Source organism: Poecilia latipinna, unplaced genomic scaffold (assembly GCF_001443285.1).
Source record: "Poecilia latipinna isolate Pla-1442-1.1 unplaced genomic scaffold, P_latipinna-1.0 Scaffold790, whole genome shotgun sequence".
NCBI classification, from domain to species: Eukaryota; Metazoa; Chordata; class Actinopteri; order Cyprinodontiformes; family Poeciliidae; genus Poecilia; species Poecilia latipinna.
In genome coordinates this window covers 46,865-63,417 of record NW_015113406.1, presented here as the reverse complement: position 1 = coordinate 63,417, position 16,553 = coordinate 46,865, and the positions used below count along the sequence as shown (strand labels likewise).

Genomic DNA, 16,553 nt, shown 5'->3' with positions numbered 1-16,553 from the left:
TTTTTTTGTTGTGGTTTTTAAAAAAACCTGGGGCCCAATTTTTTTTTTTTTTTTTTTTTTTTTTTTTTTTTTTTTTTTTTGGTAAAATTGCATTTTTTTTAATCTGCATGTAGCTAAACAAAGATTCTTGTAGCCGGGCCCTAATTCTCCGTTTCACAAGTCTGAGAAGGGATGATTGAGCCAAGAGCCGCTTTCTGAAGAGCTTTCAGACAAGAAAACAGGCAAAAAAATATGAAGTTTTATTTTTAAGGCGCAACGCCCGGCACTAGCTGAAGGTCTAATTTTGGTCTTTAAACTCGATGAAGATGTCAAAAGTTTTGTATTTTGAAAAGTTCTCGTGGTTTCAGGACCTTCCAGTTCTTTACCCGTCGCTCCGAAATGTGATTGGCGTTCTGACGTTCAGTCAGCTTATCAACGTTCTCAAAGACCTGACGTCTTCAGAGTCTCTGTCGACCTTCGAGTGCCTGTCCCTGACCTGCCAGAACAAGGTTTGTAGCATGGAAATGTCTTTCAAAAGTTGAAAATTTGACTTTTGGAGCTCAGAAAATCCTGTTCTAGAAATTTTCTCTCAATTTTTGTTTCTGGCAAATTTTCAACTTTTGAAACTAAAAAATTTGAGATCGCAAAAAATCCCACTTTTTTTTTTTTTGTTTTGCCTCCCCTTTTTTTCAGCAAGAACTATTTTTATTTGAAAATGTTAAATTATTGAAGCTCAGATTTTCTATATTTTTATTTTTGGAAAACTTTTGAATTTCAATTTGAGTTTCTTATGCTACTTTTCAAAATCAAATTTTCAGATTTTTATTTTTCTAGAAAGTTTGAGATTAATTTCAAACTTTGAGGCTTTTTTTCTAGCAAATTTTACTTTTCAAGCTCAAATTTTGAAATTCATCACAAACGTTCCAGAAAAAAAAATCATGGTGTTTTTTTTTTTTAACTGTTTACAGTGACTCAAATACCCAGTCATATAATTTACTTCAAATATTAGTTAAATAAGTAACCATAAAACAACTGTTTAAATGCTTTTGGACGCATTATTGGTCCTTTCCAGTTTGTGTTGCTCTGCATCTGGAACTGATTTGTTTTTGATTAATTTTTGTTGGTTCAGTTTGGACTCAGCTTGCTGTACGCTCTTCTTTCCCACGGAGAGAAACTTCTTTCTTCAGGCGTTCCTCTTGAGCCCAGCATTGGCGACTTTGAGACCTGGTGGGGAAAACAAAGTTTAATTCCTCTAAATCAGAGTTGTCTAGCATGTTATGACATTTTCTCAGCCCTGTTTTTACTCATTTTTTTTTAGGACTGACATGATTTTCCAGGTAGCGGGACAGTTGACCCAGTGTTCGCTGGTGGAGCCGCTCCTCCTCCCGTCAAACCTGCTGACGCTCTTCTGCAGGTACCTCGACAAGCGAACCGTACATCAGCTGAAAAGCAACTTGGAGTAAGTCTTCTTAAATATACCAACAGATTTTCACTTTAAATGCATGCAAATAAATGCTTTTTAATTTCCAAACTTCTCTGTTTAGGTCTGCAACCAGCTACCTGGCTCTGCCATCTTAAGGAAACCTGCTAAGTTAAAGTCCAGGTTTGTTGGACCCAAGATGGAGGAAGCTGAGTCTTTAGAACCAAGTATAACAGAAGTTGTGTAATATACTTTTTTTTTTGTTTAAAATCCTCCCCTTCACTTCTCCATCACATTTTGCTTCTTAAACTGTTTCCCTTTTTTATTTGCTTTGTTTGCTTTTCCTCCCTTTAGCCTCCACAAAGCAGCTTAAACCCATTTCTTTTAACGTTTCTAACATTATCAGAATGATCAATTTATGATGAGTTTCATAATTTAGAATACTGGAATTGTTAACTATATTAACCATTGCAGGAACTTGTCAACCCAACTTTAGGTAATCCAGTTTTGTAAAATTATTTAGTAAAAAAATGTTGTGTATGCATGTGTAAAGATGCTAAATGGATTTCTTTGACACAATTTTCTCTTAAGTTTCATCTGTAAAAAATATATATATTTATTGTATTAATTTGGAAATGGGAATAATTTAAATTGCACACATGTAGAGCACTTGCAATATGAATAAAAAAATTCTCAAATTTGATCAAGAGAACATGAAATGCATTTTATTTATTCCCTGCATGCGTTACTGCATCAAGTGAAATGGAAACGGGTCTATGTTGGCCCAAAATGTTTGTTTTTTAATTGTCTGTTTAAGGGTTAAATCTGAGACTTGGTCAAGATTAATTTACCTTTTTTTGTCCTTATTTTAGTTCCAGTTTGGATCCATTGACTCCCTTACAACCATATTTTGGGGCTGTAATCCTGTGATTTTTAACTTTACAATGAGCTCCAAAATAATGAAAGGCTCTACCTTTAAAAATGCAAGAAAACTAGTTTTAAATGTAATATTTTTAGTTACAACAGGCCCAATCATTTCAATGGGGATGAGATTTTATCCTTAAAATGCATGGAAATAAAGATATTAACCACCATCTCAACCATTCAGTAAAACTGATATGATGGATGAGCTTGATGCCAATTTAGGTTAATTTTGGGTTTCTGGAATGGAATTTGGTTGCTTGAATGAGAACTGAGACCTAGAGGGAAAAATATTTCACATTTTTCTCTGAGACTAAAGACTTCACTGCATATTCACAAAATCTTAAGTATTTATGGGTAGTTTCTTGTGCAAATATCTTGGTACACTTGAAATAAAACTTAGAAGCTTGTTTTAGGTCAATGATTCCTTAATATTGATGAAAAATCACCAGTTCCACTAGCAGATTTGTTTTTCACCCAACATGAAAAATGTTCAAACGTGTCAGTGGAACTAGTACTTTTATTAATCAATATTAAGGAATTATTGACCTAAAACTAGTTCCTGATAAAATTGAGTCTGTTAAATTGAGTCTGGGTAAAAGTGGCATCTCCAACTTGGAAATGGAAGATGCTATTTTTATAAATAAGCAAAAATCTCAAACTGCTTAATGGTGAATTTGTGTGTAGAATATTGAGGACAGATTAATACAAAATGAAATAAAAATGAAACCTTGCTCAACTGAAGGTTTGAAATCGCATCTTAAAGTTTGTATTACAGTGAAGTATGTCCAGGTTTACCATCAAATCAATAAATGTAATATTTGTACCACTTCATGTCCATACAAGTTTATTAGCTCAAACGTTCCTTACATTCAACCAACTGCTTTCTTACAAACTGACCAGGCAGAGGGATCTGAAGCGGCATAATCAGGAATTGAAACTTGTATTTGTAGCCAGATGGTCGGGTCTGTTTAGATGCCAAGTAAGTGAGAGGTCCAGTTGGACAGGGAAGTGAGACATTGACCCCTGCTTGACCTCATAAGAACAGGATTTGGACTTCAGGTGAGGAATCTATGTGAAAGGTGAGACATCTTTCTCTTTTTACCCACTTTTTGCTTTAAATGCACCAAAGGAAAACTCAGACAGCGCCACAGAAAACTTACAGTCTGAAATGAATGCCTCGTTCTATCTGGTTTCATACAGCACTATCATGTTTTGGTGACAAAAATCCATAAATTTAGACTTTATTGGGTTCCGATAGGATGCATGTTCAGCTCGACATATTTGCTACATAACTGGTTTTCAAGGATCTATTTATCAAATTACTAATACTGGATCTATACATATCAATATCAATGGTATTTAACTCAACTTCAAGTCCAGTATAGAAAATATTTCTCAAATGTGTACAAATGTATCAAGCATGAGATTTGAATTAATTTGTAAGCTAACATTAGCCTTATAGCACAGCTAGCTGCTCCAGGAAACTAGAAAAGTACATTTGGGATAAGATTACATAAGCTACAATTAAGTTTTTATCAAGGGCAATATGATGAATGGCGATTGGCTGCAAGCATTTTAGAATATTGTGGGTTTTCTCTGGGTCAAAATTGTATGTAAAGGCTAAAATATAGTTAATATTTGGCTAAATGTCCCTCAGCAATTTGCAGTGAAAGATGGTTTTTGTACTCATAGATGAGGTCTCGTAATTCTGACGGGATTTTTGACCACTCCTCTTATTAGAAATGTTAACATCCATTTAAACTGATTAGTTTACTGGGAAATTTTCAACTTTTAAAACATATTTAATATATAGTCAACATCAGGGTGTTGTAGACAATGTTTGGTTTTATTCTTTGCATTTATGCATAAGCTAATGTCAAGTATTTTAAGTATTTTGGGTCTAGTTTCTTGCACAAAAATATAAGTACACTTGAAATGATACACACCTTACTTAAAAATGACTTTTTGGCAACATGTAGGAGCTTTATAATCAATAAATATGGTTAGAAGTACGGCATAAGTTTGGCTGACTAAGATAAAATTGCGAGCGGTGGATGTATTTTTATGCTGCCTTCCAGTTGTATTCAGAACTGGAAGTTCCCAGTCAGAAACTCGACCTCTAAAATCTGATTTCTACTGGGAGAAACTCTGACTATAACTTGTAAGGCTGACTTCAGTTTCAACATGGCCGCTTCTCGCTGTCACAGTACTAAAGATTTGGTGGAAATGTTTTTTATGATAAACTTGTAAGTTTGTCTAAAATCAACGTTATATTTAGCGCCTGTGACTCCAAATAAATTAAAAGTGATGTTCGCTCACTGAAAGTAAAGCTTTAGATTATGTTTGTAAGAACTAATGCAAACAGTTTATCGACGTTGTCAACGGCCGCAGGAAATACGGCCGCCATCTTGGAGCAGTCGTCCTGCCCTTAGCTAAACTACCAGCAGAAGATGCCCCAGTACTGCGGGATATTTGTGTTAAAATCGACGGACTATTGACGTGAGGGTTCGGTGGATAACTTCACAAGTAAGATGAACCTATTATTGTATTTTGTGAATAGAATATTACTGCTAGCTGGTATTTTGTCCGCTAGCAAGATATCATTGCTATAGAGCTAATATTAGCTGGTATTTTAACATTGCATAATGTTTGCTGCACTTCCGATGTAAATCTTAAAAGAAATGTTATTCCCCAACATCAGATGTGAGTAGAGAACCTAAAATTTGTACTCAAGTAGTAAGTCTTTGCACTCAAAAGTAAAAAGTTGTCGTCCAAGAAATTACTCTTGTAAAAAGTGTTTGGCAAAAAGTCTACTCAATACTGAGTAACTGATCAAATTATCATTTAATATTTAAAAATGGCATCATCAAATGGACCAAAATCTAAAGTTAAGTGGAAATTTTGGTATTTTAAGGACAAAAATGACAATTATTCATATAAGTTAAAATATAACAAAATCAGGCAAAAGAAAAATTTTCAGTTTCTTTTAATTTGGAACTTATGAACCTTTAACACAAACTGCAGATCTGTGTCTGGTGAATTAGTGGGTAGAGAAACCAGAAATTTTACTCAAGTAAGAGGAGCTATACTTCATAATTAAATTACTTAAGTAAAAGTAAAAAGTACAGTGCAGTAAAAATACTCCTACATTTCAAAAATGTTAAAGTAAATGTAATTTAACTGGGATTGAGAGTGTTGGGTAGTAATTCTTATACTACCCAACTCAAAATGCAAACATTATGAACATTTACAGAACACATTTACGGTACTGTAAAAATGAAACAAATATGATTCATAACATTCACCAGCAAGTTTTACACAGGTTTTCAAAGACCTTTTATTTACATGTAATTCTTTCAAACTAATACAGCAAACAGCCAACCCCCAGTTCTTCAGTGAAGCGGTGATGGATTTGAAGTAGTGTAATTATCCAATGTTTGTTCTCCTTGGGTGCATCTCACAACAAGCAGGGGAGGATCTGGAGAGGACGGGCTCCCCGGACTGAATATTAGCCCCTACCGACCCGGGAACCTCTCCCACTTCTCCTCCACCTTTCCTCTCCTGCTGGGGTCTAAACCCGGGTTTTCTTTCCAGGTCCAACATGGCGGGTCGGCTTGTCCTTCAGGGAGTTCTGGTTCTTTGTTTGGTGCAGGCGGCACACACAGGCGGTGAGTTTCTGCACATATGAAAATCTGCTTTTATCAACTAGCCAGACAGTAGAATAGAAATATTTTTTGTTTCTCAATGGGGAAATTTAGGTTTCAGCATCAAAATGTTAAAATCTACAACGGTTTAGTAGAGCCATTGTAGGTCGAAAAAGTTTCCACTAAAACACTCAAAAAGTTTCAGATTGATTTCAGAAATTTTCTATAAAAAAACAAGGACATTTCTGAGCTCCAAAAGTTAAAAATTTGCAAGGAAATAAACTAATACATTTTTACATTAATTTCAGAATCTTTCTATTAAAAAACAACTGAGCTCAAAAATGAACATTTTTGACTTTTTGAATTTTTCTGAATTTCCAAAGTAGAAAATTAGCAATTTTTGAAGTTCAAAAATTTTAATTTTTTTTCAAGAACATTTTAGATCAATTATCAGTATTTTGTGGAAATTTACTTTTTTTGTTTTTATTTGTAGATTCACATGTTTGGCTTATGACTTAATTTTTGAGAATTACAGTTAAATTCTAATTTATGTATTAATATACAATAATTACACTGCAATTTAATTGCACTTTTCTAAAAAATTAAGTCTTCTGCGGATTATTTCCAAATGTTTTGACTAAAAAAACCTTTTAATTCAGTTACATATTTTTTAGTTTCTTCATTCTGAGAATTTTTCTTTCATGATATTTTACAGGTAGTTTTCTAAGAATGTCTTTTTGCTTTTTGAGTCTTCAAACCTTTTGCTACCCTCTAATTTAACACATTTGTAAACATATTGATTTAAAACTATGCTTTGTTGCATTTATGTGTTTTTCTTGTGAATTAAAACAGAGATTTAATGTTTTTGGATGTTTTTTTCTTTACCCTCCGATTCACTCTTCCGTTAGTTCATAATCAAATTGCACAACAAAAAAATTGTCTAAATTGCTTAAATTGTAGTAAAAGTAGCATTTAATGTCCAACTTAAATGGTAAATTTTTGTAGCATTTAAGTTGGTGTCATTTTTGTATATAAATTCACTGGTTTTATCAGTTTACTGACAATGCTGTTCGTTTTTTGAAATAACCACGAAACCTGAAGCTGTTTGCTCAGATGTTCAGCAGAGGAACTGGGTCAGATTTTTACCAGCCTGTCAAAGTAACTGGGAAATTTCCAGCTGAATGGATTATAGTCTGAGGGTGAAATGTGTCCGCACATGTTTTTACACGTCTGCTCCGCTGTGGCGGGAAGGTGAAATCCTCAGAGTGAGTTATGAGGTTGGAGCTGATGGAGTTGATGGTTCTGTTGGACTTTGTGTTGGTTTGTCAAATAAAATCCCAGTAAAACAAAGCAGGATATGGAAGATGATTAGAACCACAAAAAGTAAAGAATCACTTTTTTTTGTTAGAATTCAGACTTTTTTTGTAGAATTCTGACTTTATTCGCATAATTAACATTTTACAGAATTCTGCCTTTTTGATAAAATTAAGACTTTTTCGTAGAATTTTGTTGTAGAATTCTGACTTTTCCTCATAACTCTGACTGTATTTGGTAAAATTCTGACTTTTGCAGAATTCAGAATTTTTTTGTAGAATTCGGAATTTTTAGTAAAATTCTGTCTTTATTAGCATAATTAACTTTTTGCAGAATTCTGACATTTTTTTGAGAATTCTGACTTATCACATTATTTCACTTATAACACGGGAAAATTGTCTTGGTGAAATTATCTGCCAATGGAACTAGTAATATTTTTTTTAAATCAGTCTTAAGGACTTATTGACTTAAAACAAGCTTTATTTCTTTCTGAAAAGTTACTTTTAGTTTTGTCTTAACTCAAGTTTTCTAAGTTATTTGCATTAGAAACTAGACAAAAATACTTGGTAAGATTTTGTGTTTTTGCAGTGAGCTGGTCGAGTTTGTCTGTCAAATTTCAAACAGTCGTGCGAAATTGAAATCTGAGAACGACGATGTGCAAATGACCAACCTCTCTACGGTTCCGGCGTTAGATGAGGAGCGGCCATAAATCTTCCCTCTGTGGCTCTGATCTGGGTTTGGTTTGTGCAATCAGAGGCAGTTTTCAGTGGCAGCAGCCGTCTAAATGTAGCATCTGTTTGTGAGAGCAGGACGGTTTTACTGTGCTTAGACAGTCTCTCCAATACTTTCAAGGATTCCTTAAAATCTTTGACAAAGAAATGAGTCCATACATAAATTAAGTTTCATTTTTCACTAATCAGCAAATTCCTTAAAAGGGAAACTTTTAAGATTTAGTTTTTAATCACAAACTGGAGATGTAAATTCAGGCCTTTAACTGAAAATCCTGTTATTTTAAAAGCACAAACAGATAAAATAACATGTAATTTTTACAGAGAAAGATCCTCACCAGCATTATTGCAGTTACTCTGGGTTCTTGCAGATAGTTGGTGCTTTTCCAGAATCACATTTCCAGATTGTTTTGTCGGTTTTGGACACTTCAGTACGAAACATTTTAAATTGGAGAAATTGTTGTACATAATTTCTCCAATTATATATTCTCCAAGGAAAATATAAAATTACTTAAAGAGATAATGAATGTTTGCTAGAATAAAGAGTTAAAATAATAGATTTTTAACAGAATAATTCAAAAATATTGGTGAGAAAGGACTTTTTTGTATCACAGTGAAAATTTATTAAAACTTTATACTAAAAATCAATCCAAAATATTTGTATTTTTATTTTTACGTGTATTAATTTTATGTCACTCAACCTGTAATATTTAGTTTGAGGACAAACAATGGAAATCAACTTTGGCTGTAATTTTTATTGATGATTTTCAAAATTGTTATTAATGCACAATGTCCCAAATAAAATAAATGAAATTAAATAAAATGTGAGAGGAAAATGTAGCTTTTTTGTCAACACATCAAAGCACATCGACGTTCCAAATGACTGAAAAGTGAATAAAATATAAGTGTTTGTTCATCTCTAGAAATCATAAATTTTTATACTTTAGGTACATTCTCAAACATTTTTATCCATCCATCTTCATCTACCTTCACTACATCAGCCTTGTAAATTTTATTACATCTCAGATTTTACCAGATTTATTTTGTGATGTTGAAGGTTATAGTACCGACCTATTGCTGATCCCTTCAGACTCTTTGGTGTTAAAATAGATAATCTCTTCTTTTGATTTGTTTTTGAACAGATCACAGCTTTTATTCAGTTAATTATGATTCCTAACTCTCCCAGGAAATGCGCCTCAGAACGGCGGCAGGGCGGCATCATTCCTGATCCCATCGAAAGGTAAAGCAAAACCACTTGATTCAGCTTCAAACTCATATTTTTCACTTATTTAAGACATTTCTTTTATATATTTTTTTGGTCGGTCATTAGGACAAAGGAATGGGTCAGTGTGAAAACTAAATAGCACTGCAGGTTGAAATGCTCATATTTTATTTGAAGTTTAAACCCGAAAAAGTATAGACAAAAATATAATAATTGTAATTTATTTCTCTTGCTAACTTTAGCATGAAACGTCTCACCACATATTTAATTCTTTTAATTAAAAGATTATGGAGCTGGGATGAACAAAGGAGTTGGAATAAATGGTAAGTTTTTCCTCTTCATTCTGTAAGCAAAGTTGGTTAAATCGACTCGCTCACTCATTCTTTGGTTGCCTAGCAACTCACTCATTCTTCGGTTACCTAGCAACAACCTGTTGAGTAACTGGTGTAGTAGCAGTTTAAGATTTCGCTACGGTGCAAAGTGAAAACTGGATAACACGGGAAAGGCCACACCTGTAGTTTGGCAGTATTTTAGATATTTAAAACAAAAAACTAATTAATTGTTGATATCCACCAATAAACGATTTGAAAGTTCGATCCAAGACTTGGACTGACTAGTTATGACAACTTTATCCATTATTTTTTTACAAATAAGGCTGTTTCATTTCTTAAAATGTAAAAATACGACCTTAGTGAAACAAACCTGCTGTGCTACCTTCTTTAAATCAAATTCAAATTTATTTTTATATACATTTCAGCAACAAGGCAGTTCAAAGTGCTTTACATCATACAATCACAAATTATGAAATGAGAAATAAACATTACATCTGTTCAATGTTTTACTTACAGCTAATCAACAGGTGAGTTTTCAGCCTTGATTTAAAGCAATTTAGTGTTTCAGCAGTTTTGTGGTTTGCTAAAGAAGCTCTAGAATCGTTCATGGAAATGACTAAACTATAGATTAAATTATGTTGCTATTGTATAATTCCAATGAGAAGCACTGCTTTTTTTGTTTTATTTGGATTTGTTTTCACTCCAGGAGGAAGAACTGGAGCCGCTAATGGTAAATACAGATTGTGTCTCTTTCTTGTGGAAATAATTCGTTTAGTTTTCATTATTCTCTTATTGTTTTTGCAGGATACGGAGCAAAAGCCGGACCAGCAAATCTACAAAAAATGAAAGGTGGTGCGACTCGCTTTAACAAAGTCACTTTTTAACAGAAAAACATTGATTTAAATGTTTTAAATCTCAGGTTTTGGTGCTCAAGCCGGTGGATATGGCAGACAAGCATCTAAAGGCAACGGTATTTTTGGAAAGTTGGTTAGATGTTGGGTTTGCAAAAATGGACACCAGTGTTTATAACAGTCATGAGTGATGAGAAGCTGCGGCCTTGTCTGTTTTAGGTAACGGTGCTGCAGCTGCTTCACAAAGTGGATTTGGAAGTAAAGGCAACGGTAAAGCAAACACTTTAACTACAGATAACTAAATATGAGTTAGGAAAGTGTTAAAGTATATTTGGGCTTTAACAATTTTGAATGCAAGAGGTTGAAAGTACCAGCAGAGATGAATATTTCAAGCAAAATTACTTTTGTAAAAGTACTTCCTGTTATAGGATTTCTGTGTTTTGTTTTGTTTTTTAAATCGGGCCAGTTGAGATGACGTTAGACTTGTGTTAGGACAACTTTACTTTAGTTTTACTTCTATGGATGCTGCAGATTAAATTTGTTATTCCAAACAGTAAAGCCATTTATCCTGTGGTAGTTTTTTTTGCTTACCAAGGAACAAATATTTAATGTCATCCTCTGTTTCATTTGTTTCTACTATAAGAGAAACAATTATTGAATACATATTTCAACTTTTTTATTGTTTTGACTGGATTCAGACATTAAAATCATTGTGTGCTTATTCCAGGGTATGGAGTTATATCTGGACCAACCACTCTACAACAAATCAAAGGTTGTATAACTTATTAAATTCACACAGAGCCATTAAGAAACCTCTCTTTAATTAGTTGTTACTCATGTTGCAGGCTATGAGGCTCCAGCTGGTAGATATTTAGGACAAGCAACCAAAGGCTACGGTATTTCAACTTGTGTTTATGCATAAACCAAGATTTATTCAGAGTAGACACATAATTTTGGCACAATTCTTTTTTTTTGCCTATTTAACTGAGAACAACTTTCTTTCTTCCACTCATATTTACTTTCGTTTGCTCTTTTAAATCATGATACGAACAGAAACGTTCAGTGACATGGAGGTCAGGAGACCGAGAAACTCCACAGAAACTTTTTCCTAATTTATTTGAAGTAATTTGGATCATTGTTTTCTTGAAACGTCCATCCCATCCCTTAGTTCAGCTTCCAAGTTAATGAGCAAATTCTCCAATATTTTCAGATAATTCATGGTTCCAAAGCATAAACCTTCCATGTCAATGGTTAAGTTGGGTTGGTAAATGGTAAATCTACCATTTATGATTGAGACCAAAAAGTTACATTTTAGTTTAATTGCTCTGAATAAATTTAACATTTTTAAACCTGTTTTTTTTGTGTGTGTTATATTTTTATCTGGCAGTTTTGGCTGAAATTAATATTTATTTCAGCTCCCAGTTTCCTTTTCTTGGTTGGGGTTTGGACATGATTGGTTGGCATTTTTATATAGTTGGAAATATTTATTTTACAGGTTATGGTGCTCATGCTGCAGCGTACGGTGGGCAAGGAGATAAAGGCAATGGTATGAAATATGTATTTGATTGTATTTAAATGTTTTTGTAATAATAAAAAGCACCAAAATGTCCTCTTACATTGAAGAATGCGACTGTTTCAGGTTACGGGGCTCAAGCTGGTGGATATGGAGGACAAGGCACTAAAGAAAACGGTATTTCAGATAGCGCTGAGCTTAGATATAACTCCAAAATAAAGTTTAAGACAGTTTGGAAGTTAAATATAAATACTGTTAAATGTTAAATACACCAATCATTCCTCAGGTCAAAGACTTGTAGCTGGAGCGTCCAGTAGCAACGGAGCAAGGCCAAATGGTAAGAAAAAAACATAAAATATAGTCAGAAACATGTTTTTGTGTTGCTGAAATGATTAATTGTGATTAATCGATTATTAACATAATTAATTTAGTACTTGATTAACCATTACTGACTCAAATTCAGACTCAAAAAAGGTAATTTTCTGAAAGAACAACACATTTAGTGGAGTAATTGAGCCAAAGCTCTACAAGAATTTATACGTTTTGCATTTAAGATAAAAAAAAAAACAACCTTTTTGCTAGTTTTAGCGTTACCAGGTCCAAACTCTGTAAAAAATAAAAAAAAAGCACCTATTGTTATCCAATCATTAATTGGTTAATCTAAAAGTAATCACTAGATCAGCCCTACACTTCACTTCAAACATATTGATATTAGGATTATGTTTTTTGTATCCTTTGCTACAAATGATGAAGCCTACACTAAAAGCGTGTTAGTAAGTAAAAATGCTTTTTTTCTTATTTATAAATGGAATTCTTTACATGTTTTGATTTATTTCCAATATTTAGCGAAGGCTTAAATGAACATTCAGAAGAATGTGCCAATTTGTTTATCCGATTAATCATCAGAACAGTTGATTAATCTTTAGCTCAGTTGTAGTCCCAGTTGGGTTTTTTGTCTGCTATGTGTTTACCTTCATCTTTGACCCTTGTTTCACAGGTCAGGGACATGGAGGGAACCACCTGAAGGGATATGGCCGACCTCATTATAGTCCAGGTAATGTTGTCTAATTCTTTGTCCAAGAACTCAAAGCTCTTTCACTAAACCTTTCAATATGCTCCTCTGCCCAGCTGTGGGAATGGGACAGATCAGAGGCCCCCATCCTGCCAGAGACCAAGGGAATGGTGAGTAGTTTATTACTAAGTGCTGAGTCAACCAAAATCCATCCATCCATTTTATTTACACCCTGGACAGGTCACCAGTCTGTCGCAGGAGTCAACCAAAATAACACACTTATAAAAACTTTTTTTTTTTTTTTTTGCAGTGTATGGTGGTAATGGTTACAGAACTCGTCCAACTAAAGGTGCATATTGATCCTTCACCTAAAATCCCAATGAAATGCATGACAATATGTGGAAAACAAGGAGTATAAGTCATTTATTAAGGTACTTCTTGTGTATAAAATGTGTTTAAAGGTTTCAGTGGAGGTTATGGCGCAGCTGGTTTGGGTCTGGGATCTCTGTATGGAAATGGCGTAAAGGGACCAATGAAAGGTTGTTGATTCTGTTGAGCAAAAACTGTTTTTTTTATTTTTTTATTTTTTTTACTGTTTCCATGTTTTTCTGAACAACACAGTTTAATAATGTTAATATTTTAGGTTACAGTGCTTCAGCTGGTGTATCCAATGGACAAGGTTCACAATCCAATGGTAAATATCGTTTATACTTAAATATATAGCAAAACAATTACAAACAGTGACACATTTTCAACACTTGAATTGTGATCTTGTAAAAGGTCGTGCTGGAGTCAGATCACCAAATGGTCAGTTACTTTATTATTAGTATTATTAGATATACAAGGTGAATTTAATCATACTTATTGTTGGTTTGTAACTATTTAGGGTTTGGAAATTCAAGGACTGGAGCTGCCAAGGCTGCTAAAGCAGGTGATTATTCAGCCACAGTTTTTATTTATACAAAGAAGCAGTACAGCTGCAAATTAAGGATTTCTTCCATCATTTTTATTTGACTCATTTTCATTCTTCATGTGTTTCACTCATGATTATTTATATTTTCCTTTTTTAAAGGATTTTGTTACCTAATCGTAACAACATTCCTTATATATCACAATAATATCCACTTGAAAGAAGATATTGTCACAAACTATAAAATAATGTATAACAGATTTTTTTAATTCCTCAGTGCCTGACATTAGAACATAATAAACCTTTCCTGTTTTAGATTATATTACCAAATCTTACCAAAATAAAATCTATGTGCAAATAGATTGTTTGGTACCACTTTACAGTAAGACTCACCTTATAGATGGCTAATAAATAGTTTAGAGATACGTTATTAATTCATCTATAAACACTTTATAAATCACAATCTGTTTATTATGCATTAAATAAGGGTAAGAAGGAGACTATATGCTAAAAAATTACATTTACAAATGCTTATTGTGCTTACAAGGTAGCCTGAAATGCTAAATATAACAACTCTAGATATAATATATAGGCCTTCTCACTCTTAATTAATGTATAATAAACAGTCATTAATGATTTATAAAGTGCTTAGAAGAGAATTAATATCTATTAACTATTGAGCAAAGTTGTCTTTTTTTTATCAATCGTACTGTAATTTGATTTCATTTGTTAATTGAAGGATATGGAAGTACCACAGGAGCTGCTTTAGGACCCCAACTAGGTAACTCATGTTTCAGACATTTAATAAAAGTTAAAAGTTAAACTATTTTGGGTGATGCTTTATTAATGCGTTTGATCTTTAGGGTATTCAAATGGAGCAACTCCCAATGGGTTTGGATCCAACCATAAAGGTACCAGATTCTGTTTTAATCCGATTGAGACCTAAACATTCCTGGTTTACAGTGTTGAACATTTGCTAACTATGTGTGTTTAATTAAAGGTTATGGAGCTGTGAAAGGATTTGGTGCTCAGATGAATGGTAATTACCACCAAAAATAAATTTTTTAAAATGTTTACACTTCCATTTGGGTCTTAATTGGTTCTAAAAACATTCTGTTGCAAAAAACCCCAAAAAACATTATTTTTGCAAATTTTTAAATATCAAAAATAATTCAAAAAAATATTGCCAAAAATTTTTTTTTATTGGCAATAAAAAATTATTGCCAATTTTTTTGGCAGTAAATTAATGTTTTTTGTTGTCTGGAAAATGAGCTGTTTCAAAAACCTCCCAAATGTTGAGTCACAGTGGACGGGCACTGCACCGTTGCCTAGCAACCTCAGCCAAGCCCAGCCAGTTGCCCAGCAACCGTAGTGGAACTCAAGAAGGTTTAGTCAGCTGATTTTACTGCTACTGGATTTACAATGACAGAGTCCTAAAAACATCGCATTCTGGAAGGGAAGCAATGCCCCCTAAGGATCTTCACAGTTTACCTCTTTTTTTGTAAAATAATTTTTGACTTCTCCAAAATTTAGATTTTTAACCTTACTGTGTGTTAATTTCTCTCCCATGAGGCCTTGGAGTTGGACGTGTTGCTGCGCTGGGGGGTTACGAACACCAACCTGAGGGTACGTCTGCTTTAGCCAATAGCAAATGAGGTAATTCAGGTAAAAACAAAAAAAAAATGGAGTCATTGGACAGCTAGAATTATTCTGCTGCATTCCCACTACTGTCTTCGTATAGAACAAAATTGGTGTCAAACGTTTGTGCAGCAACTTTTTTTTGTGCCACTATTGTTTTAAATATATTAATAAATGCTTAAATGTTTTCTGGAACAAAAGCAGCACAAATAAAAATTATTGCTGCACAAACAGCAAACATTTGACGCCAATCTGTTTTTTATTTGGGTAAGGCGGGAGGGGCCAGGTTGACCTTTTGACCTTTAAACTTTCATTAATATCTTGAAAACAAAAGCAGCACAAATAGTTGATTGACATCTATTTTGTTTGATTTGAAGAGCGTGCGGCGGCTGATTGACCTTTCATGATCTCTTGGAACATTTAGTAATCTTTTAAACTTTTTGCTGCACAAACACAACAAACGTTTGACACCAATTTTATTAGATTTGACGGCGGGAAGGCCACCATGTCACCCCTTATTCATGTCAAATATCATCAGTAAAGTGGCTCTGTCGCTTATTTCTGGTTTCCAGGTTTCGGGTCGGTGCCTGGAAAAGGTCAATCTGTAAGAGGAGCAGCTTCATCGGGCGGAAACGGCCTGAAAGGCCGAGTCCTGCCGACTCAGCAACAGGCTGCTGCTTCCAGTCCCACCGCTGGCGTTCACTACCTGGGCCCAAACGAGAAGTACCAGAACCTGGCTTCACCTGCATCACAAGACAAAGCCTACAAACAGAACCAGCTGCACCTGGGCTCCGGTCCAGAATCGGCTCCACCTGCACACAGATACCCAGAGCCTCAGCACGGACTCCAACCGGCAACTTTGGGTCAAAAAGGAACCAAATTTGAAGCAGAACCAGAATCTGTTCTTTCTCCAGGCAAGCGCCTTTAATTTAATTTATTTCATCATTAATGTCGTCTTTAATTGGGTGGATAATTTCCATTATGCAGTTTTTTGGCAATAAAGTGATTATTTTTCCCCTCCCAATAATCATTTTCTCCTGGATTTTATATAAAATATAAATATATA

At 34.0% G+C, this 16,553-nt stretch overlaps 2 protein-coding genes across 13 annotated transcripts in view; both read left to right on the top strand.

Annotated features, from left to right (window-relative positions):
• patl2 (PAT1 homolog 2) overlaps nt 1–2,108 on the top strand; it is a 13,912-nt gene extending 11,804 nt beyond the window's left edge. The window contains exons 16-19 of the mRNA XM_015046720.1: nt 348–488; nt 1,109–1,206; nt 1,298–1,438; nt 1,524–2,108. Of these exons, the coding sequence (XP_014902206.1) occupies nt 348–488; nt 1,109–1,206; nt 1,298–1,438; nt 1,524–1,557 (414 nt within the window). The 3' untranslated portion in view covers nt 1,558–2,108. The remainder of the gene's footprint in view (nt 1–347; nt 489–1,108; nt 1,207–1,297; nt 1,439–1,523) is intronic.
• A 2,469-nt stretch (nt 2,109–4,577) lies between these two features.
• cmn (calymmin) overlaps nt 4,578–16,553 on the top strand; it is a 25,415-nt gene continuing 13,439 nt past the window's right edge. For 6 of the 12 annotated variants that reach the window (XM_015046712.1, XM_015046708.1, XM_015046710.1 and 3 more), the window contains exons 1-25: nt 4,579–4,849; nt 5,791–5,991; nt 9,196–9,249; nt 9,516–9,554; nt 10,270–10,293; nt 10,368–10,412; nt 10,483–10,533; nt 10,634–10,684; nt 11,142–11,186; nt 11,260–11,310; nt 11,910–11,960; nt 12,054–12,104; nt 12,214–12,264; nt 12,925–12,981; nt 13,056–13,109; nt 13,250–13,288; nt 13,401–13,478; nt 13,583–13,633; nt 13,720–13,746; nt 13,826–13,870; nt 14,589–14,630; nt 14,713–14,760; nt 14,850–14,888; nt 15,422–15,475; nt 16,060–16,401. In XM_015046712.1, the coding sequence (XP_014902198.1) occupies nt 5,925–5,991; nt 9,196–9,249; nt 9,516–9,554; nt 10,270–10,293; nt 10,368–10,412; nt 10,483–10,533; nt 10,634–10,684; nt 11,142–11,186; nt 11,260–11,310; nt 11,910–11,960; nt 12,054–12,104; nt 12,214–12,264; nt 12,925–12,981; nt 13,056–13,109; nt 13,250–13,288; nt 13,401–13,478; nt 13,583–13,633; nt 13,720–13,746; nt 13,826–13,870; nt 14,589–14,630; nt 14,713–14,760; nt 14,850–14,888; nt 15,422–15,475; nt 16,060–16,401 (1,456 nt within the window). In that variant the 5' untranslated portion in view covers nt 4,579–4,849; nt 5,791–5,924. Of the gene's footprint in view, nt 4,850–5,790; nt 5,992–9,195; nt 9,250–9,515; nt 9,555–10,269; nt 10,294–10,367; nt 10,413–10,482; nt 10,534–10,633; nt 10,685–11,141; nt 11,187–11,259; nt 11,311–11,909; nt 11,961–12,053; nt 12,105–12,213; nt 12,265–12,924; nt 12,982–13,055; nt 13,110–13,249; nt 13,289–13,400; nt 13,479–13,582; nt 13,634–13,719; nt 13,747–13,825; nt 13,871–14,588; nt 14,631–14,712; nt 14,761–14,849; nt 14,889–15,421; nt 15,476–16,059; nt 16,402–16,553 lie in introns of all 12 variants that reach the window. The other 6 variants (XM_015046713.1, XM_015046711.1, XM_015046705.1 and 3 more) reach the window with 5 other exon arrangements.